The sequence below is a fragment of the Aplidium turbinatum genome, chromosome 5 (genome assembly GCF_918807975.1).
Source record: "Aplidium turbinatum chromosome 5, kaAplTurb1.1, whole genome shotgun sequence".
Lineage (NCBI taxonomy): Eukaryota > Metazoa > Chordata > Ascidiacea > Aplousobranchia > Polyclinidae > Aplidium > Aplidium turbinatum.
Genome location: NC_137476.1, coordinates 22,611,034 through 22,635,441, shown reverse-complemented (window position 1 = coordinate 22,635,441; position 24,408 = coordinate 22,611,034). Strand labels below are relative to the sequence as shown.

The 24,408-nt window shown below is 39.3% G+C and overlaps 1 protein-coding gene across 3 annotated transcripts in view; it reads right to left on the bottom strand.

The window, feature by feature from the left end:
• Positions 1-635: 635 nt before the first annotated feature.
• Positions 636-24,408, bottom strand: part of LOC145771384 (calcium/calmodulin-dependent protein kinase type II delta chain-like) — a 36,666-nt gene continuing 12,893 nt past the window's right edge. Inside the window, exons 8-19 of one of the 3 annotated variants that reach the window (XM_082583142.1) lie at positions 23,599-23,682; positions 22,695-22,789; positions 21,064-21,186; positions 20,280-20,363; positions 19,463-19,505; positions 18,976-19,019; positions 14,973-15,011; positions 6,404-6,454; positions 4,882-4,927; positions 4,039-4,206; positions 3,664-3,775; positions 636-2,719 (exon numbers count right to left, since the gene is read on the bottom strand). In XM_082583142.1, coding sequence (XP_082439268.1) covers positions 2,599-2,719; positions 3,664-3,775; positions 4,039-4,206; positions 4,882-4,927; positions 6,404-6,454; positions 14,973-15,011; positions 18,976-19,019; positions 19,463-19,505; positions 20,280-20,363; positions 21,064-21,186; positions 22,695-22,789; positions 23,599-23,682 — 1,010 coding nt within the window. In that variant the 3' untranslated portion in view covers positions 636-2,598. The remainder of the gene's footprint in view (positions 2,720-3,663; positions 3,776-4,038; positions 4,207-4,881; positions 4,928-6,403; positions 6,455-14,972; positions 15,012-18,975; positions 19,020-19,462; positions 19,506-20,279; positions 20,364-21,063; positions 21,187-22,694; positions 22,790-23,598; positions 23,683-24,408) is intronic. The other 2 variants (XM_082583140.1, XM_082583143.1) reach the window with 2 other exon arrangements.

Sequence of the window (24,408 nt, the reverse complement as noted above, 5' to 3'; positions counted from 1 at the left end):
TCAGTCCAAGGATAAAGGTTACCGCGAATGATGAACTTTTGCCTTGTCATTTAACAAGCGCAATGACGTTCTGATGACAACCAAGAGCATCGTGTGACTGTCAAGGTACAATGTACTGGCTCTAAACAACCGAATTGGATCACATCTCGGGTAACTTAAAACCGAGAAATTTACACTAGACTACGCTTGTTGAAAAAGGGTTGATACGGTACTTCTAATGAGTCTTCTAAACTTAGTTGATACGTATTTCCTCACTTTTGGTTTTGCGGGATGTAGCCTAGGCAGACCTTCTTCACTTCTTGACCTTACCCAAACAACTACGGCAGACGCATACTATTGAACTTCTGCAGACGTTAAATCAATGCAAAAAAGACTGATTTCCGGCTGGATAGTTTGAAATTTTTATCAGGTAGTTTCGAGGAAAAAGAAACGTTGCCCGCGGTAGCCTAATCCGCTAATTTTACCCGCTGAGAATCATTGCCAATTTCACCAACTGCGCTTGATTCATTAGACCCAGGTTGTAATTTCCAATTGATGGAATTTTGGTAGTAAGGTAAAACTTTATTACGGTAAGTTAACTTGCCGAAAGGTGAGTCATTCAAGTTGAATTTTGATCTTACTAGAAAAACGTACTGATCGTTCAACCTCAAGACATACTAAGACGAAGTAGATGGGAATGAGGCTTGAAATTAACAAGTTGAGACATGAAACTAAACGACACAATTAAAAGTTGTTTATTATGTCAATAATTCATGCATTACGATAACTTAGACAAGGGCGTGGATTCATTGTAAAAGTAGTGTTCCACGTACCGATAACATCCACTGTCTAGTACGTTTTAACGTTGTCACAGTTTTGGACGATGTGAATACAACTTTTTAGATAGCGCAGTAAAGAGTGAGATGTTCAGTGTACTGCATCACTGATACGTAATATTGCTATAAATTAATAAAATTATTTTTAAAAAACAAACATGAAAACTACCCATTTCTAAACCTTTATGATCATATTGCATCAACCCTTACAATTGAAATTAGGCTAACATCGCCTCATTCAACAAAAGGGTAAGTTCAATGAATGCACAACAATGAAGGGTGAAAATATTTTGTGTGGTCAACTGGTCATGCTTCAATAAAATGGTCAATACTTCGTCACAGAGAAACATAATTGCTGAAAGAAGCTAGTTCAGTTTGCTTTTTGCTGTGTAAATGTAAACTTTCTGCGGAAGTACATTAAATTTTAAAACTATAGGAGAAATAAAAGCAAATATGACTGCAGAACTCGGATATAACAAAAAAATTCTTCATAATATAATAATATGAGTACGTATACTCTGCATCTGCGGCGAGAGACCTTCTCCACATGAAACCGCAACGTTAATTTATAAACAATAAAACACCCAGAGACATTGGAAAATTTTCTAACTTTAGTAATAATCTCAAAAGGGTTTGGAATTTCACTGAAAAGAGCTTACTCGTCAGTGCACAAGTTTAGGATGCTGTAATTAGCACACAACATATAAGTGTTGAGAATCCGTGAGTAGCAGCAGCTGACAACGACACACATCGTTATGCTGCACCAGCGAGCACTCAATCTGTGATTATGAGTTTGATTTCAAATTGTTCGGCGGATTATGACATCATGTACGTCAGCCATCTTCAAAATACCATAACAGATAAGATGTTTATTGACCTTTCAGTTGCCTGAAAAAAAAACTTTAAAAATTCGAAAGACGTGGACAGAATATTCGACAAAATACTTCTTGCTGCTTGTATTTCTAATAAACTATTTTTTGGTTCTTTTTAAAGTTTATCTCGTCCATGATCATTTCAAAATAACCTCTTGACGCCGTGGCAGCTGCATGTGAGCGACAAGAACCGATCAGATGGACAATAAGACGTTTTCGTAGAAGCGAAATTGTGGACTAATTGACAAATATGACACTGTACTTATTTCAACCTCTGGGGGCGGTTGATTAATGAAAATAGTCGGACTGAAAAGAGAAAGCGTTTTCGTCCAGCATTATTGCAGGTTATGCGAGACTTGATGCTCAAAAGACAAATATATGAATAATTCATCTCCATTGCAATGGCGCTGTTAGCAGCTTTTGAGGCAAAATCAATTCCCACCGACAAAAATCAGTAAAAAAAAAACAGAAGCTACTCATTCGAAAAGATACAAACCTTATGAAAAACAGATCGCCGTAAAAAAACTGCGCTAAAATATTTTCAAATTTACGCAAAACTATGTAAAACATTAAAACGAAACGACATACCGCATTTTACTAACAAAATATCCACACGGACAACATAGAAAACTCGAATTAATGAAAGATTGAAAGCGAAAATAACAAGACCTGATGAAAGTCCTGACAGATAAGCTATACAATATACATTATACAGACATACAATAAACAAATAACACGTTTCTCGCAAAGTGTTCATCACAACTACACGCACACATGCATCCACTATGGGAGCAACTACATTGGACGAGGCTGGGGTTCGTGGTTGTTTAAAGTGATTGAAAACAATAATCAAGCAGTCCTCTCTGTGGGTTAGGTTGGGTGCAGACCTTGGTAAGTATCTTCAGACGAGTTTACTTTCGAGATGAAGTCATCGTGCTCTCTGATCTGTGAAGATGGCTGCTCCTCCAGGAGCCACCATTGAGCTTCCACACTCTGGTTTCTTCAGTTTGGCTTGAGTGGGCCTTTCCGGTGCTACAAGCAAAAGGAAACATTCAAGTTGTAAGTTTGATAAATATTGATTTGAAGAATGAGAATATGGCAATGGCAAACGACCTTCACAAAGAGCTACAAACTAACATGATATTAGTTCTAAAAAGTTTTCACTGAACAGTAAAGTGGCACGAGTTGAGAAACTTATGATGAATGACAATGTTTAATGATGATTGACGTCTTCAAGCCACCTGACAGAGTGGGTCTGCGCCTCTTGGATGACGAAGCCAAAGATTGACTGCTCTCTAGTATCCTTCCAGTGTAGTCAGGGAACCTCGTGAATCCGGGGTGGTAAAAAGACAGACCCTCGGCCTCAGAGGCTCACCCGACGACGAAGAAGAATGACGACGTACAAAAAACTACCGGCCACCAAGTTGTGTCGTCAGATAACGTTCGAGATGCACATGGATGATGAAAGTTTTTGAAAATTGTTTAGAAGATTAAATGTCACGCGATCAAATGCCATCAACCGGTAAGGATAAAACCGTCTTCGACCGGTTCAACGAGGAAATGTTTTATCTTGTACAACTGGTGCGGTGAGGCGCTCAACTAAACCAATATGTTTATCGCGTTCGGGGGCAGAAAATCACGTCTCTTTTTTAGGATTTTATGAACAAGCCCACATACATTGCCACGCTCCTTCGCTCCGAAAGGATAAACGCAACACGTTGCATCATTTGATTGGCTCTGCGATGTACCTTACTAGGGCACCGTGTCAGTTCCACTCTATGGCAACACTTGACGTTACACGATTAAAACTTAGCGATGAGTTGCCGTTGCCATCGCCCTCTGTGCAATGGCGTCCTGGTATTTCGCTTGTTGCGGTTGGTACTTTCTATTCGGCCCGAACAAGTTAGCAGAGAAAACAACAACGGACGTACGTGATCGCCAACTGATATTATGGCATGAGACAAACTGTTACATACCTGTCTACAAATTGCGTCAAGCACACGTACGCAATGTATCCTGAATCTGAGCCCAATAACACAGTGTGTGGGGACAGCATGGTGCATTTTTTTTGCTGGACATTCTTAGGAGCTGAAATGAGAAAGAAAACGTGATAAACCAGTATTAACAAATGTTGCGCTTAAAAGTTTTGCTTTTCGATTTTCATTCTCAATCAATAACCAAAGTATTTTCTTCATGCGACAACATTAAGAAATTGCAAGCAATGTCGATTTAAGAGCAGAACCAAGGGCCGCGTTATGGGTCTTCTTCAGCCAAAACCACCACAAACCAGCATGAACTGGATAAGACTTATAGCAGTAAATGCATATAAGAACCCTGTTGCAGATACTTACAAGCAAAAAGAAATTTGGTGTACTCGGAGCCACGAAGAAGATTTCCCATCGACATTGGATCAAAGCAAGTGTGGTCTGCAGTGCAGAGCTTCACGTAACCGTCGTGATCGTTGCTGTTGATCGCCTGGATCAGCTGCTCGGTGGCTTGCAGAATCTCTAATTTCTTGGCTGAAAATTGAGGCAACGTTATAAATTTAGTTCTCCAACTTCCCAAGTAATGTAGAACTAGTCTTTGAGTTTTTATAGATCGATACTCAGACTCACTGCGAAACTTTTATCGGCAATATTCTCGTGGGCGTGTAAGACTTTGATTTGTTTGTGAAAAAGGTTGCTGAAGCGAGTGAAGAGAAAAAAGTTTCATGTACAAACACGAAAAAAAAAAATGCAAATACCAACAGAGTGGAGAAATGTTAGCTTACGGAAGCCAGTGACCAAACATGGCCTACCGGTGCAGTAGTTTCGGAGGCTATTTAACGACTTCTCGGCGGCCATGGCCGCCAGGAGCTTAGAGGCTTGAATATCTCTGTTTTCACATCAGTAACATCACTATTTTTGTCCTAGACATTGTTGATCTATTGCTCCAACATAAATCACTTCTTATGTCATAAGCTTAAGTTTCTGTAGATGATTATTCTACAAATAACATTAAAAAATACAACAGTAATGGCTGCGGTGAAAAAAAAAACAGATTTAATACGGGAAAACGGACTTCATTTTCGAATTCCCTACCCTCGAAAACCCCTCTTACCTTTGTTGCACCAAAAATTGCTTTGACCAGTGTTAGTCTACAAAATAACGATGGAAAATGACAGATGTTATGATTAACTGCAAACGGATTCCTACCTTTCGTCTCTTCATCATCTCCAATTGATCCACTCTCCTCGGAAGTCTGTATCGTTAAAATAATCACGTGACAAAATAAGCCAATCACGTTCAAAAAGACAACCAATAGCAATTCATATGTTTACAATAAAATATGATAGTAGCCTACATCTATCTATTCCATCGTTAAGAATTTAATATTACGTGATAGAATTTATCTCAAGCATATATTATAAACAGAAAATTTATAAAACTACCGACAAACTATCATGTGGAGTAATCGGTATTGTAAGTCGATATATACCCAGCGAACCAAAGTACGTCAGCAGACGTTGAAACGCTGTAAAAGTGAGAACTTTTCTTTATTTGCCACAGTAAATACAGAAAATATAATGGACTTGAAAAATTAAATTACTTTAAAATGCGATCATGCATACACACACAGTCATACTACTGTACAAACATGCAATTAGGTGCGACTTTACATGGAGATGTTTATTCGAAAATGACACTTTTTTAAGTATGAGATGGTCGAAGTAATTACATACATGCTAATCATGCTGCGTTCCAAGCATCACTTTAAAAAGTCAGATTATTTTTCGAAGAGCTCGACAATAGATTATAAACTGTTGTGAAAAAGTGACGACTACAACAGACATTGTTAAAAGATCTGTTGGCAGAGACTACTTTGCGAGTTGTGATTGTCCACGAGCGTATCACTGTTCGTTGCGTGTTTTGAAGATTCGTGTAAAACACCGTGCAAGACTTCACGAGCTTTATCAATATAAGCGACAGGCAGCAGAATCATCAGGCAACCAGTGCGCATCAGCAGTTTACAGAACACATTGTGCCTGACAGTCATTACATTCTAAGACTTGAAGTCACACGGAATCAAATCTTCGCAGTGGCTGCAAGATGATTCTGCTGCCTGTCGCCTATACCGATAAATGTTTCAACAGAATGCACCATCAGCATCGGTATTGCGACTGATAAGTTTTGATAACAGTTAGGGAGCGTTCATAACTGACGTCAACCACTTTTTGGTCATTGGTTTGTCTCTTTTCTGAGGGGGTTCCCTTAAGCTTCACGATAAACCGTGACGGCGCAAAGCAACTAGATAAATTATATAGGTCACCACCGTTCCGAACGGCTAAACTTTCGCTACCGTGGCCCACTTCGACCATCGCCCACTTGGGTCGTCGCCCACATGGTCTCGGCCAGTGTATTGTGCTGGCGTTATGACGGCTGGACGAGTGTAGCAGTTTCAGTGAAGCGAGCGAAAAGAGCATCTTAACTTTAATCGTAGGGAAGACTCTTAAGGTGGCATACAATGGCTGCCTTGTAGCGAAGTTAGTGGAATGAATGCCCAAGTCATGGTGTTATCATGCAGCATAGTCCCATGCACGGTTCAATGATTCACACAGCATGCAATGTTGCATTATTCAGCATGCAAATAACAAAAATCAGTCATTTCTGGGTTCACTCAACATTTTGGACATTGAAACGCCAAAATCACACTGACACATGTCTAGTACAAACGAACCTTCATCAAAGAAGTATTGGCCCTGACGACTGTTGCTTGAGATTGAGGTTCCTTCAACATAAACGCAAATAATGACACACGGTTAGCTCAATTAATATTTTTGCAAGGTTATTATCGCTTAACTGCGTAACCTTAAAAAAAAGGAGATTGAATGACAGTTTCAAAAATCGGTCAGAACAAATTGATGAATGAAAAACAAAAGTAGAATGATTAAGTTTGAGCAGTCAGTTTCATGCAAAATTTCATTGATACATCGTTTTTATATAATGCTTCAATGAGATAAACCGCGTAGATGTGTGGGAATAGTTCAGTGATAAGCACAGTGAGAAAGCAATATTAAAAGTTGAAAAATATTGAAATAATAAAATTTTGTACAAGATATTGATTAACTCTCATTTGAGTACCTCCAGCATTTGTTTAAATCTGACGCATTGTTAAGTGGAAAACCTGTTCATAGTTTGTTTGAAATTTTTATTTGTACGTTGAGACTTGCATTTGGCAAACAGGAATTGTAATAACGTGCATTTTATCGGGGTACATGTCAAAACGTCACAATTGTATTTAGTTTATTAATTAAACTTGATTCAATTTCCTGAACGTAAAACTCAGCAATGACATGAACTTCAACAGCAAGTTCTTATGCTTTCGAAGAATTAAATGTTCAATAGTTGCATTGAAGCCATAGTGGGATTTTATCACGAAATGGCAGCTTCCGCGAATCCAATTCGAAGAATCCGATTCGGAGACAGCCTTTTTCGGAGATTCCGAGAATTAGTAGGGATTATTTGGGTAGGCGGTTTTTGTGTTTACCTTTCAATACCTATGCAAAAGGTTACGGTAGGCAATTAATACTGGTCAACAAGAAACTTTTACAAGACAAACTAACAATCATTTCCAAGTAATTCAGGTGCCCAAGAAAGTAATTTAATACTGATACGCAGGCAATCATATGCTTGGTCGAAACTAGTATTGTTTTTAGAAGCTTAAACTGTATAAGGTAGCTTTCAAGTTGCTGTACTACGTTTTAAAGAAACGATTGCCAGATTCGTCACTGATATGTCGACCGTGGTAATGATTCATGCGGAACACGTATAGCATACACGCCGACTTCCGGGGGGGCCGGCGCCCCCCGTAAATTTATGGTTGAGGGGCAACAAAAATGGTTATTACAAGTGGTGTTTCAAAGATAAAACACTTTGCGAAAGAGATTTGGATAACTTAAACGGACTTAAAGAATGCCGAAAGCAAAAAAACAACCCAGGTTGCTCTTGCCCGCAAAACAGCAGCTGATCGCATGGCTTTCTCATACGGTATGGAAATTTCAAAGTAGATCGTAGAGTAACTTGCGCTGCTGGAATAGTCACGTAACTATTCACTGCAATATTAAGTAAACCGGCTAAATTAAACGCGCTATTTTCAACGAGGTCTTCCCGCTGTGAGACAATTATGATTGAACAGAACGCATTGTTTTCTTTGCAATGTGTGAGAGTTAAATCGAAAACCGATAAAAGAAAAGGTGTTTAATGGTCTTGGTCGCAGATATTGCCTGCATTAACGACGTCTCTTACCGCTCTTATAATCACCTAGCTAACCTGACATCATTGTTTTATGCCGCCGCTAAGGTCTGACATCGACTTTAACGATCATAGAATGTTACGTAATAAGAACGATTACAACCTACTCGCAGAAATTAAAAATATGATCTCTTGAAACAGCTCTTTATGCTGTTTTGTCTCGTGAGCTTTGCATATTGCTCAACAAATGCATAAAGTTTAGAATTGACAAGAAATCATTAAATTTGAAAATTAAGTTTGAATCACTGCAAATAAACGTATTCAAAACTTTTACTTAGGCCGACACGATTTCACACTCCGTAATCTACGTCGACAATGATTTTAAGTGCGTTCATTTTGAAAACTGCCGAGCTGGAGACAACAGCTTGTCCTGTGTTAGTTGAACTTGTCTTTTTGAGGTGAAAATCACTTGCGTACATCTCGACCTATCCTCGAGTATATACAGGGCCGGATTTAGATGATGAGGGGCCCGGGGCACTTTTAGATCGGGGGGCCCCCGTGCAAAAAATTTTTTCGCTCCTACGGCGCAAAAAGCCACCTCTACGTCTACAGTAGCATTAATCCAGCACTGCACAGGATTTTGCTGCAACTTTAAAGGCTGAAAGGAAAAAAATAACACAAAATCACATTTTTTCCACGTAGGGGGGCCCTTCAAAAGTTGGGGGGCCCGGGGCACCTGCACCCTCTGCTCCCCCCTAAATCCGGGCCTGAGTATATAGCCTACTGTATTCAATAAAAGACTATAAAGACTTTCGCCGTTGTTAGCGCTTTGAAGGTAAGTAATTAGCAAAACGAGGTTAATAAAACTGATAGCGGGTTTCCACTCTGCTTGAGATCATGATTTTTTGCGTTTTATTTCGATAACTTCACTGTCTTGATCGTTGTTTTTCACTCGCACGAAAAGGAAATGAATAGGCTTGTTTTCCAACTGTTCCAATTGTGAGCTCACAATATCAAAATTTTTACGACTAGGTACTACGTACTGCATGCGTACAAGCAGCGATTGTAATAAATTCGGTTTGCGACCTAGGTGTCAGTATAAACAAGACACTAAGCTTAATCAAAGAATATTTTAATTGAGTAAAATTGCGTTATGGTTATGACATCATCACCTTTCTCGCCCCCCAAGGTTTTTTGAAAAGTCGGCGCCTATGACGTATAGATAGGCAACTTGGAATTGAATCTTTGCATGCATGTCTTAGGCCTAAACGGTTAAACCATTACGGTTTTGCCCAGTTTTCCTTTTGTTGGTTATGTCACTGTAATGTATTTCTACAATATCGTATCTTCTGCATTCCGACAAAGAAAAATAAATACACACAGTGTACAACTGCAAAAAACTATGTTTTAATGGGTAGGCCATAATCTGTTGTCGCAGAGAAAACATTGACTTTTTTGCGTTTGCTTCAATTCCTATGGCGGATCGAATCGGATTCGATGTAGGCCTAGAAGCCACAGTGTGCGCACCTATTTGACCGGCGCCTAACTGTCTGCGCCTAAAAGACTTGCTCCCTAACTTGGCTACTCTAGCAGGCCTCTAAGCTAGTTTATTTTCCCGGAGGCCAACCATGGGCTACCAGAGCTGCTTCCCGGCAGCCAAATTCTCGTGCCCGGAACCCAACACAAAATATCCGTTAAAAAATTGTGTTTATAAAAATCCTTTAATTGATATCGTGTTTTAGCGTTCATTCAGAGAACAACGCAAACAAGGACCTGAAACATTTTTGCAGTTGTATTTAAATACACTGCTTCCACGTAGGCGTAGAGCTAGTCTTCCAGTTTTTATAGGTCGACAGCGACGCTCATACTCTGCCTTGTTGGTAAAAAAAAATAGTGCGAATGCGAGTGAAGAGAAAAACACTTCGAACACCAACGGAGTGGAGAAATGTTGGCTTGTGGTCGGCCTAACATGGTCTACCGCACTGTAGTTTCGAAAGCCATTTAACGTTTGATAATTGTTTATTTTTTTCTTGCTGAGACTCTAGTTGAGATTTTTTCGCTGACATTTTTTATTTTACTTACTTACTGTTTAACCATTGCGTTTTTTCGGGCTGAGAGTTCATTTAATTAACCTCTATTGTTAATCATGAAACGAACGCCATATGGCAACTGTTTTTTTGTGTGTGTGTTTTTTTTTTCTTTAGTTGGGACATTTTCGCTGACAATTTGCTTGGTTAACCTCAATTATAAGCTAATTCCTTTGAATGAAGAGATGCAGCTGTGGAATTTTACAATTCTACAAAAAAAGGCTTTCTCCGAACTGGGATTTCTCCGAATCGGATTCTCCAAAATAAATTCTCCAAACAGTAGCAGACCGATTTTATCACTGTGCTCAGAATTGACGATATTATTAGAGACTGCAAAATTTATGTACAAATATGTGCACAAAATGCTGCCCCGGGCCTTTGCTGGCTGCTTTATTTTTGTAAACGAAATTCACCATCATAAAACCCGTCAGAACCAAAAAGAATGATTTATATTTGCCTTCTACAACGTCAAACTCTGGTAAGAAGATGCTATGTTTTAATGGAGTGAAACTATGGAATCAAGTACCAAAAGAAATAAAAGTCTGATAATGTGTTTAAATTTAAATATAAATGTTTATTAAAGAATTTGTACAATGATCAATTGATCATCACTCCTGAAACGTATCGTCCGCTTATTTCTCTACACAGTTTTTTTTATGTTGCCCTGTGTTATTCCATTGTTAATGTATTATGTAAAGTTCTGGTATTGTGCTATATATTATATATGTGTTAATGCTCTTAATTTTGGGTCTTTTGTTTAAATGTTTGGGTGGCAGCTGACTTTGGTGACCTTTTGGTCTTTCGCTGCCATCCTTGTTGTGCGAATTATTTGTGTTTATTGTGTTTTTGCTTTTTTGTGTCTTTCTTTTTCGCCAACAAAACAAGAAATAAACTGAACTGACACGGTCAGAAAAACCACCATACACGATTGTGTAACATTGACCAACCGGTTAAGGTTGACATTGGCAAGTTACGAATCAGCATTAGAAAAGGATACCTCCCCCACGTATGTAAAGTTCATTTAACAGTCCAGACGGAAAAGGATTCTATTGTAGCCGCAAACTCTCCTTCCATACCAGTATTGTTTTTCTCCAAGCGTTACTATTGCTGCACCAGCGGGTCATTCTGCAGTATTGGTATGATCTCCGAATTAACCCCCTCTCTCAGTTGCAGAAACAACATGCCAGCTGTTTACAGTTCATGGCCCCCGAAATAATCAAGTACAAACTTCCATCGCATCAGTAACAAAAAGATATCTGTTACAAGTCGATAAGCAAGTGAAACATGGGCGGTTGACATTTTCCCTATTTAAAGCACAGGGAAGCATTGATTTTGCGCAATGTGCATCAAATTAAAACTTTTGTGAATACCGTCAAATAGGCTACAGTATACTTGGCAATATCTCGAACATTTGCTAAATATGTAAGACACTCCATGGCAGCACAACATACTCGCCCTCTTATACGATCCTAAGGGCGCACCGAGCTTCCACTCCGGTCGTTGGAACACTGGCACGAACCCAGACCTGGCTTTCGCAAGTGATGACCCCGATGATCGCCAGCCGGACAGACGTGTGTTAGAGAAGTTCCCAAGGTCTCAACACCGACCCTCGCTAATCACGGCCCCCTTGCTTGCCACACCTATTCCGAGCAAGCCTGTCAAGCGATGGAACTTCAGAAAAGCCGATTGGGAATACTACAGCTTCCTCACAAACGAAGCTACGCAGTACCTCCCATCCCCACACACCATCAAAGTGGATGAAGCCTACCAGGACTTCTGTGATGCAATTATATCTGCGGCAAAAGACTCCATCCCGCGAGGTCGACGGAAAAACTACATACCTTGCTGGGATGCGGAGTGCGACAGGCTTTACCGCGACTTCCTCCGTTCCCCCCAGGGTACCGCCACCACCAACTCAGCAACAGCCCTGCTGGCAAGATTGGATTCAAAGAGGAAGAAGCGCTGGACAGAAGCCATAGACTCAATCGACTTCACGCACTCCAGCCGCACAGCTTGCAGTACACTCAACAACCTCACTGGCAGATCACGTGCCTCTCGTCGCCAATGCCCCATTTCAGCAAATGCCATCGCCTCACAACTTGTGAAAAATGGAGTGCACAGAACGAGAGACCGTGAACCAGACAAGTCCGTCCTCAAGGAAATGACGGACCTCTGGAAGGTCCCAACACCTGTCGAGGGCAACATCTCTGGTGAGTTTACCCCAGAAGAATTTGCCTCCGCCCTCCAGCACTTAAAGCCAGGCAAATCCCCGGGCCTTGACCACCTATGCCCGGAACTAATACTCCAAGCTGCTCCCTCTATGAGGTCCTGGTTAAAAGAATTCCTTTCCTGCTGCTTGCGTCACCTGCGCATCCCAAGAATCTGGAGAAGAGCCCTAGTGGTTGCAGTCCCAAAGCCGAAGAAGCCCCCAGGGGATCCGAAGAGCTATCGTCCCATCTCTCTGCTCTGTATCCCCTTCAAGATACTCGAAAGACTTATCTACGCCCGTGTCGAACCGATAATAGACCCTCAGCTCCCTCGGGAACAAGCCGGCTTTCGCCACGGAAGATCAACTGTAGACCAGGTCACTCTGATGACTCAAGACATCGAGGACAGCTTCTCGGCAAAAAAGAAGGCTGGCGCCGTGTTTGTCGATCTCACGGCTGCCTACGACACTGTATGGCACAGCGGCCTTACCTGCAAACTACTCCGTCTCCTTCCTGACAGGCACATGGTCCATATGATTATGGAACTTGTGCAAAACCGCAGCTTTACCCTTTCCACCGGTAGCGGCCGACGAAGTAGACTACGTCGACTCAGGAACGGCGTCCCACAGGGCTCTATCCTGGCTCCCCTCCTCTTTAACACTTACATCTATGACCTGCCTGACACCATCTCCAGGAAGTATGCTTATGCAGACGATCTGGCTCTCCTGCATCCAGCCGGAGATTGGCAGTCAATGGAGAGGAACCTAAGCCAGGACATGTCAACTATATCAACATATCTCCAGAAATGGAAGCTACAGCTCAGCAAGGCAAAGACAGTGTCGGCGGCCTTCCACCTAAACAACAAGGAAGCAAAACGTGAGATCAACATTACCACCGATGACGAACACCTCCCCTACTGCGCCGAACCCACCTACCTCGGCGTAACCCTGGACAGGTCACTCACGTACCGACGACACCTGGAGTCACTGCGCAAAAAACTATCTGCGCGCGTTGCACTTTTGAGGCGGCTGGCGGGTTCCGGTTGGGGAGCTGATGCGAAAACCCTTCGCACAGCTACCTTGGCCCTTGTCCATTCTACTGCTGAGTACTGCGCACCAGTGTGGTGCCGCAGCTCTCACACCCTCCACATTGACACCGCCATCAATGACGCACTACGCACTGTGACTGGATGCCTGCGTCCCACTCCAACGGACTGCCTTCCCATCCTTGCAGGCATCCAACCTGCTGAGCTTCGCCGTAAAGGAGCCATGATTTCCCTTGCTCGTCGCGCACTGGACCCCGACCACCTCCTCCACAGTACATTTCAGCGCCTACCTGGAGGACAGCAGCGACTGAAATCAAGACGCCCATTTGTGCCCGCCGCACGACAGCTTCTGAACAACGTTGAAGATCTTGGAATAAGTGCGGCACACTGGACGAACTACACATGGAACATGGAGTGGCAAAACAACACCTCCCGACTCCGTGATTTCCTACCCGACGTCGATCCCCACCCTCCGGGAATGTCCCTCGCAAGACTTGCGTGGGTCCGGCTTAACCGCCTACGAACCGGCGTCGGTTGCTTTCGTTCAGACATGTGCAAATGGGGCCTGGCTTCCTCACCGGGATGCGAGTGTGGCGCCACAGACCAGACAGTAGATCATGTCGTCCATGACTGCCCAATCCATCAACCGCCACATGGAGCGCCTGGACTGAAGGCCCTGGATGACGAGACTGTCGAGTGGCTGATGACATCATGCCCAAACATATAGTCCAGAAGAACAGCTCATACGACGAAGAAGAAGAAGAAGATACAGTGTTGAAGTACATTATTTGCTTGAGCATAGAAATGGCTGGAAAAATGCATACAAAATACTACATGCCAGAAACACATCACCTAAACGATTCCAACAAACTTTTACAGTGAAGCAACATATAATCAATTCAAATATAGAGCAAGCAACGGATTATTTGGCGTGAGCAGCCTTGTTAGGAAAACGGAGCAATATTTTAGTAAAGACAATGTTCATATTTTTTACGCTTATACCTTGAACTGAGTAGAATGTTGAGTTAAAACAAAAAACACACTTGACCAGGCACCAAACGTAATATACGCGGCTTTCTGCTAAATTGTAGGTTACTCAAAGACAAGTGACAACCTGTCTTTCATCTACATCCACAACACACTTCAAATTCGTAAAAGTTGTTCCGCAAGAGCAAAGTCATCGCCGTCAATGTATGTCACAACATTTTCTATTCAATCGCATGAAGAGTAACACAGCCATTGATTCGCATATGAATCGAATGCGAGATAGCTAAAGTGTGCGCCTTTCAAGCGAATCTTTCGCCAATTTCATTCTGCATGTGGTTGGATATTGAACCGTTCAACATTTTTGGCGATTACGATCAATCGAAATGTCTTGAATCTTGCTAAGGCGGTAGTAACATTCTCAAGAAATAAGTTTTACTGTGCCAAACGAAATTGAACAACGAGTAAACTTTTTTCAAATGTCTGAAGTCAATGACTAATATTTAAAATCCCACTTGAGATAGCAGCTCAAACAATAGTTGGAAAGTTAAATATCCCGTTCATACAAACCCTGATGATTGAATGTGTGAAGTGAATGACCAAAATGATAGGCAAAATAGATTGAAATAGTTGCTGCAAATGTTACTGAACAAAAAAATCACCTTTTGCCAACATGCCAACCGAGAAAATGGTAAAGTTTGTAAACTAAAAAGTAAAAAGTCCAGCGCTCACCGAGTCTGGTGAATGCTCTCGTCTTCTCTTTGCTGGAAGCTAAGTTAATTTATGTCAGTGGTGGGTGAAAAACTAATAAGAACTAGAATTATAAACTGAAAAAAACTATATGTCTAATAAAAGTAAGGGTACATCGGTAAAATCGATTCCCAATCGACAAAAATTACTAATTTGACATCACTTCTTGGTACGGAGATGTTGAAGTGATGTAAAACGGGCAAATTTTCTTAGGTGGGTTGGAAAGATCTTGGAAGCTCAACCACTGTTTACAACCTGTAAGCTGCTCCACACTGATTAACTGCCATAGCCACACAAACCGCTAAACAAATCTACTTTGAGAAATGTGCAATATTCATGTTAGATTGCAGCTAAATTGGAATCTGTGATCGTAGCACAGACGCATTTCGTTTGTATACTTCATAATGAATAATAGAATGACACAAGCTTAGAAATCGAACTTTGTAAACAGTATGACAGAATTATCGCAATATGGAAGAAATTAAACAGTATTTAAATTCTTGTGCAGAAAACTAGACAAAATTTTCCATACGCAAGGCGTACTGAGTCAGTGGTTAATATATGCCAATGGAAAGTAGGAAGCTTGTTTTTGCGATTCTATTTGAACTAGGAAGCTCGTTACTCCGCGTTGAATAATGTTTGCCAGGGTTTAACGGTTGTACATCTTTGTCAGTTCATAACCATCGTCAGTTTGCTAACAAAAAAGCGATAGCGTCGAAGCTCATCGTGGTATCAGTGATGATTGTAAACTTTTCTCACCACCACCTCAATTACGTTGCTTGATGTCAGCTGTTGAACCATGAACATTTGCAATGCGGTTCTATATTTCATTTACAGTGCCGTTATTTATTTCATTTACTTGAATCGGCTCTACTAAACTCTGCGCTTGGCATTCGGTATTCTTTTCGTGGTGTTGCTACCACTCATCGTATCAAAATTGTTCATGCACATACGAGCGTGCGCAACGAGAAATGCGAAGAGTTTTATCACATTTTAAAAACTTATGCAAATTTTGCCAATAGATTCTGTCACATTGAATCTTTTTTTAAATTATATTTTTCATCCTTCACCGCCCCCTCATCAGGTGACAAACGAGTTGCAACGTCATCAAGCAGGAAAAGATGAGAAAATGTGGTTTATAAAATTTAGTCCTTCAAAACAGAATCAGCTCAATTGATCAAATGAATTGTTTAATTCGATTCAAATTAACGGACGAATTAGGAAACAAATTATTTTCTTAATAAACGATACCGTGCTGGTCTGCGGCGTGCAACGAACCCGATTTGCTTGTGCATTGCTACTTCTTGTTTACTTTTTAGTACTAGCTGTGTGTGCTTCGCGATATCAACAAAGAACAATGATAATTGAGTTTTACTCAATCTAAATCCTCACTTGCGCACTTTACTAGTAATCACGGTCACATAAAATAACCAGAAAATATATCCCTGAAAACATGCACTAAAAGTGGTCAACTGGTCACCAACTTTTTTAAAAAGCAACCTCGATTTTAATAAAAATAAACTTAGCGTATACGTGGGATCTAATTTTGTTTTCCGGTATAGAGAAAAATATTTTAAGTTTAAGTACACATACATTGGATTAAAACCGCAACTATGGGGTAAGTTTAGGCGACCCCACGCCCACAGGTTGTCATATAAATGCAAAAAGTCGCCGAAGTTATGATGGCATACTCCAACCATGTTTTTCATGCAGACTGAAGCAATGTGTTGATGTCTTAATGATATGGAATAGCACATTTAACAAAGTGATTGATGAAGTTCCTATGATGAAAATTCAAATTATGCAATAGAAAATATCAATTCAACAAAAAACAAATCAGTCGTTTTTGCATTGATTCAACGTTTGCGGACGTTGAATTAATGCAAAAAGCAGCTGATTTACTCTGTGGAAGTGTTTTATACCAAGAGCAAATAAATTATTATTTCTGATTTTAGAAAACTACTTAAAAGTTAAAAATAAAGTTTTAAATTATTTTAGCGAACTAGCTATATCAAGGTTACAGTTGGTGGGACAGCAATCTTGCCAAACCTTTCTAGCCTTTCACGCAGAATTTTTGCGTCACAATTTAATTGTCATTTTCTGAACAAGAAATCTTGCATAATAATGACAAAAGTTTAAGGAAAAGCGAGCTGGAAACCGTGTGACAGAAAACGCAGTTCGTCAGTTGACCAGTCCCGTGGGACCTAATCATCTACGTTACATGGTATTTGTCCAAAATATACTTTCAAAAGCAAAACGACATTTCGTCGGTATACTGTAATGAAACCGAGGTCATGCGATGATCAATTTCATGACTTTTTAATAAATATGGCCTAATTCTGTTGCTTGAATGATGGTGATTATATCTTTCTCAGTTAGTAAACTCATCTTTTTGCATTGATTCAATGACGCTTGATTTTGTGGTCTACCAACAAAAGCAACATCTAATGCAAATCATAGTTATAGACGTGTCAAGCCACATCTTTGAAAAGGAAATGTGGACAGATGTCACTGAATTGGAAATTAAAACTAATGTAGCCTATTAACTGAATAAATGCAGGAAATGTGCCTGGAACCGGTTTGACGACTTTTAGAGAAACATCAACCGCCTTTCACATAAAATAAAGACTCTTTTGCTTTTCCCATTTCGCTTTACAGTGACAAATGAAACAAAGGCGAGCGCTTCCTGATGATAATTATTGACAAATACAAGTGCTGTGTCTTCCTGATAGATTTCATTCAAAAAACGCGTTCTTTTTAATACACAGCAATATTTCGCCGATACAAATATAACATCAGCCAAGCAGTGACCTCTTTAAGATCAATCCGAGATAACCGATAAAGATATCACCATACGTTGAATGAAACTCAATGGTGAAGTGATCCAAGAAAGTACGAGTTCAATCTGTGCACAAGACAGACGACGTACTTGAGTAAGAAGGTCACGAGCAGACAGTGTTTTGTGGAATGCAGAAGACATTTCTGTCATCGCCTCAGTTTGGTTAGCCAATGAGCATGTCACGCAACTAAAACACATCAGACAGCTGCGAAGAATCTAACGCCAAAACGTGGCATGAATGACGTGTCCCTACGTCAATTAATTGCAAATCAGCACCAAAATCAACGAAGTTTAGTTATGTCATCACTTGAGTCGTAGTTATCAACTGTGAGATTAGAGTCCGGTTAAAAAGATTACAGACATGCGTTTAATCAAATACGAAACCAGAAAAACAGCGATAGCACTTTCAGTTGAATGACTTCTATATGAAGAATACCGTATGTCAGTTTAAAAAGTGCATTTCGTAGTTCAAACCAGCAAAGAAATCACATGAACTAATGAACACATATACCAAGGATTTATCAAAATATCTATTTTTATAAGTCCTTCGGCCAATATGAGCGACCACGTAAATTTTGTTATTGTTAGAACTACGCATCGTTTGTGGTGCTGTATTACCTTAAGATGTCATGCAAAGAATTTTATGCTAGCTAACCATTCCTCCAGAAGCGAAAAAGTGGCCTCCCAATCGCAAAAACATGATATGATTATTCACACGGTTATATAATTCCGCCACTTAAAAGATCCGCTTTTTGTGCATTCACACTTTAGACCTAGAGTCATTTACTTGTTAATTATATTGAAGCGAATTTTCATCCACTTGAAATATCGAATTCGTTCTGAAGACGTAAAGCAAAAGGGCACAAAAAAACCTTGGGAAAGATTTCATTGAAACGCGATCCTATGACTTCTAAGGAAAAATGCTGATTTAAATGTCGAAAAATGTAATTGCAAAGCAGCTGAACAATGATGACACTAATTGCTGTAAAAGTTCATGATTTCATTGATCTAAAGAATGCAACCACTCATTTGGCTAAATGACAATAGAACATCGCAAGACTGAACCAGACATGCAAATTGAACTTTTTTAAGAAACAATTAAAAATTTGAAAACTAAACATCGTTAAGCCATGTTGAGGAACTCACCTTTGGTGAGTCTTTTGCTGGGTTTTTTGAAATAGAACTTCGTGCTGCAAAAACAAATAGATTAATTTATAAAAGCCATCGTATGCAGTTCTTAGTATGTATTGAGGTACAATTAAACAAGCAATACCCCACATTCAGCTCAACAATCAATATGCAGTGCAACCTTGATAACATGACCACGTTTTGAGATAAAGTTTTATGTGAATTTTTACTGACGTCATGTGAATTGTGACCTCATTAGTAAATTACCAAAAGAGGCGAGTTGCTCAGGTCAAGGTTATGTTAATCAGCTGACTGCCGGTTCGAACGTTAATAAAAAAAAGTTGAATTAAACACTTGCAATAGTTCGCTAAACGAACTTAATCAATTGAGAAAATAAAATAGGAAATTCAAACACTGCCGTGGTGTTGCAGTTCCATAGAATCATTGAATATTTTGTCAATGAAAACAAAGCAGAGCATTGAAAAGCAAAACAATAACAACATACTTGAGAAGTTCCTTGTGGCCAATATGGTTGTCAGGATAGCGCCCTAGAAAAGCAATAATTTCAGTTTTCCTGTGGAAAGTGCTCGTTGTTAATTTTCCGCAACATATCAATTATTTTCACAATACTTGTGGAACTGTTTGCCTTCTTGTTCTTTGTTGGGATTGGATGTTCAAAAGGATTCAAATTTTCAAAGATTACCATCAATATCTCCATAAAATACGGTTTATTAGCAAGCAGAACACAATGACGTGATTCTACGACAACCGTTGGCAATAAGTGGATTACTTTATTGATCGAAATGAAATTTGAAAAACAGAAGTATGTTAGTTCATTTACTGTTGAAGGCACCAGCTCAGTGGCCGAGTGGTTTCGCCTTCGGCTCTGGTGCTGGTAGATCTGAGATCGATTCCAGGTCGGGTCAAACCGAAGACTTTAAAAACGGTACCGATTGTGTTCTATCCTGCATAGCGCAGTGAGAATGAGTCGGGTAATAATGTGATAACATCGTAAACCTGATACAAATTAAAAATGAGCCCTGTCGCTAAAAGACCTTAGCTGTTGTAGAGCGACAATAAATAAAACCATAACATTATTATTATTATTACTGTTGAAGGCGCAACAGAGGTTGTAGGCAAACCTTGTTCATTCTTTCAATGAAATATTTCTGAAACTACCAGATACAAACCTCTCGTGTTACTTCTGAAAATAGCCGAAAACAATTTCAACTTTTCATTGTTAAGAAAGAAAATAATTGTGGTTTGTTTTTTAAAACCTAAAAATTAAACGTATTTTCCCGTTCAGATATTTACAGACGAACCTTTAGTTTTCTCCTGGCATTGAAAGTCTTGAGGCAATCGACGGTGTCTTGTCTGTGGATGTGAGAAGCGAATCTCTCGCGTTGCTGCAAGTTCAATTAGCAAGAGTTTAACCAAAAACATAACCTCGATAGATCAAATCATGCGAGCTACACGCAATCATAAGCCTGGGTTTCTATCTAAAGGTGGCGAAAGCCTTAATTGCTGTGATAAATTGCCAACCAAATATTTAAACCGCTGAAAGAATTTTTCTATTGTTATCAGGAAATATTGTTTCGCTTAGATATCGCATCTTTTTGCTAAGCAGCTCCAGTACATCAATTATTCAAGAGATAGATGAGTAAGTGTTCAAGAGCAAGCGATGGGATGATCAATCGAAATTTCTTGCGCATTTTATCTCAGCACATGCAAATTAATTAATCACGGTTTCTTGCTGACCTTGGCTTGTCAATCATAGAAACCAACCGGTAAAACTACCCGTCCTTTAAAATGGCAGCTTTTGCTAGGCGGTGAAAATCATGTTGGTGAAATAATACTTTCGTCTACTTAACGTATCAGAAATAAAAAAGTCTGAGCTAAAGGGCATCACTTGCTTATTCTGTAAGTATTTTAAGATCCGTGGTACATTTGAAACCGGACGAAAAAAACAACAAAACAAAAGCGAGTAGTTGTCAGTCAAATTCCTTCTTTATTTTGTAAGCAACTCTAGAAAAAAAACTTTGCAATGCCAAAGCCACCAAAAAGCTCTCCTTCAGCATCCACCAATACTAGGAGGAATATACTTACGCTTATCCAAGGATGCTTCAATGCTTGGAAGGCCGTAATTCTTTTCCCGACATCATTGCTGAGTAGCTTTTTAATCAAATCTTTGGCTTCTCCAGTCACCGTATCCCACTCGGGTGAAGGGAACTGAATACAAAGCAAAACAATAAATTATCGAATAGACACAGAACTTCAACTAACACAGGAAAAGTAATATACTGCAAGTAACTGTGCACATGTGCACAGATGTTTGATCATTATCATCCATAAGGCAATATCTTACAACAACAAAAAAAACTAATTTGATTTTATACGACAATTCAACTGCAAATTACGCTTAGTAAGTTACCTTACAAAAGCCGGGGAAGGCTAAGCCGGGGAAGGCTATAAATATTTAATTGAAATTTCGTAGCAAAGTCCGCTTTCGAAAAGCTAAAGTGAAGAAAAATGGCAATAACAAACGCGTAGAAACATGCAACTTCCCATTGAGATTGTAGCCTACATGAATGCTTCGCAAAGTAATCGATTTCGTGTAATTTTAAGTCAAACATCATAATCATCAGTAACAGATGTGAAAGAAATTTGAAGTCCAAAAAAAACAAATAGTTTAGTTCAGGGAGTGGTGTTTACTACTAGAAAATTTTGACAAATTTGACCTTGTTTTGATCGTTTTTATTGTGTATTTTGAGGCCCAAAAATATTTTTGTTCAAACCGCACACTATGGATTCGGCCACATTCTTCAAAATAAAACTAGATTTCTGTAAAAAATGAAATGACGTTGTAAATAATTTATTTGTTGACGAAGGTCTGTAGTGTTGTGTGATCTTTCAGTCAAATTTAAAAAATCCTTCTAAAGTATTCACATCCTCCTCAATAAGAAAATAAATCAATAGTTTTTTTTCAAGTCTAAACCTTAAACCATTTGACCAAGTAAACACTCACAATAGTATTTCAAATTTTTTTTAATATAATTTATGTTGTGGAACCGGTTTTCTTCCTATAGGATTCATCAGCACAACTGGATCGAAACGAAAAAATTACAGAAGATTACTATTAGCACAACTAGCCCAAAAAAAACGCAAATTTACATGTTAAATAAATTATTTAACATGTAAATTATTTAACATGTAAATTTAACATGTAAATTTACATGTTAAATAAATTATTTAACATGTAAATTTGCGTTTTTTTGGGCTAGTTGTGCTAATAGTAATCTTCTGTAATTTTTTCGTTTCGATCCAGTTGTGCTGATGAATCCTATAGGAAGAAAACCGGTTCCACAACATAAATTATATTAAAAAAAATTTGAAATACTATTGTGAGTGTTTACTTGGTCAAATGGTTTAAGGTTTAGGCTTGAAAAAAAAACTATTGATTTATTTTCTTAATGATTGCTTTCTGTGTTAGGTTGATCGCCCATTTGAGGAAGTGTCATAGTACCTGATCACCTTTACCAGTTAGTTTTTCTCACTTTTGATCATCCTCCTCAATGTATGAAAGAAATGTTCTTTATTATACTTCTATTAACACTCCAACAGGTTAACTTTTTTCTCCATTTGAGAGGAAGGCACGTGACCAAATGCGACCCTGGATCCGCTACTGACTTGAGTGTTTAAACACCATTTAACAGCAATGTAGCAAATCATCAACTTACATCATAGGCCCCTTCTTTGATTTGAGCATACAGACGATGCTGATCATCATCCCAAAATGGAGGATACCCGACCAGTAATATGTAAAGAATGACACCTAGAAAGTAGAAGAACAACGATTATGATTCTGACTATTTATACGCAGCTAGGAAGTTGATTCTTTTTTTCGCATAAAAAAAATAAATTGTCTGTCGTCGCCATGGGAATGGTTGAAAAAACAAGATTTTTCATCAATAGCTGCTTGTTTTCAAATGTGAAGCTTCGTTGACGGAGCAAGACCTTTAAATGATAAAAGATAACCTCCTGTATCTCAAAAGGTGAAGCTACGGAAATTTCAAAACGCAACCTGTGTCTTTTGAAATCAATTCAATTAAAATCAATAAGTTTTTCAAAACTCTTTGTGAAATTTTTAATCTCGTTTAAGATTTTCTCATTTGATTGATTGAAACAGCGATACTGCATCATCAATACAACAAATCAATTGCAAATGATCAAAGATACAACAATAATCAAAAGTGGCCTTTCTGCCAAACAACAATGTACGTGGATATCTGTTGGATTACATATCAGTTAATGAATACACGATCAATGTAATCGTCCAATTGAACTTCAAACAAATCCAATGACCAAAGCTATCATGCTGTGAAAATAAATTCAGGCAGCTTAGCTTTGTGTCTCATTGTTAACAATCGCTATTCAAAAGAGTCGTATTGTATGAGCAATACAGTAATAGCTTGTGCAAACAGAAGTTCCACATGCGCCTATGCCACGACAGTGAGTATTCGGCAATGATGATTACCATTTTTTTTCAAACAAGCAAAATTTCAACTTCCTTTTCATTTCAATGCAATAGTTTCAAAAGCATGTCGGAGCATAACTGGCTGCATTGAACGCATGTTTTCTTACCGCACGCCCACAGGTCAACCGGCATTGCATAAGGTTCTTTTCGTAAAACTTCGGGTGACAGATACCCTGGAGTCCCAGCAAAACCTAAACAGATACAACAAAAACCAACATTAAATACATAATCAACAAAAGTGACAATGAATACTGAAAAGTTTGGGTGTTCATCAGGACAAGTATCGTTTCGAGCACTAGTTGCAACGTTTATCTAAAGATGAGCGTTGCAACTAATGCTAGAAACGAAGAATGACACATTGGAGTAAAATAAAAAAAGAATGTATCAACTCTCGGTGTTTATAAATACTGCGAAGTGTCGTTCCCAAGGTACACTTTGCCGGCGGCACCAAACTAGATATCTACAAGCCAATGATTAAAAGTTTGCAAACATAAACTTTCGTGCTTCCTGAGTACAACAATGGGAACCAGAGAGGCTGCAGAGCAGGGGTAGGCAACGTACGCCCACGCGGAGTATGTGATGTTCGCCCTTCGTTTTAACATAAAGAAAGCAGAAAACGGCGAAGTTTATTTTTTTTGAAAGATCAACTACATAACACGAAACAAACCATTCGGTGATATTTTTCTGCTTACTAGTCAATCACACAACACTCCCAATAATTAATGCACGTGATGATTGTGATAATATACACCAGCAGAATCTTGGCATACTCAATGGGCCGACACTGACTTCCAACCTAATAAGTTGGGTACGTCCCAGTATTTTTGCCGCTTATTGGAATCAACATCTTGGAGAAAACACCAATGTAGGCAGATATAGGGCGAAAGAATTACTGTCTAATTCTTGATGTCATAAAT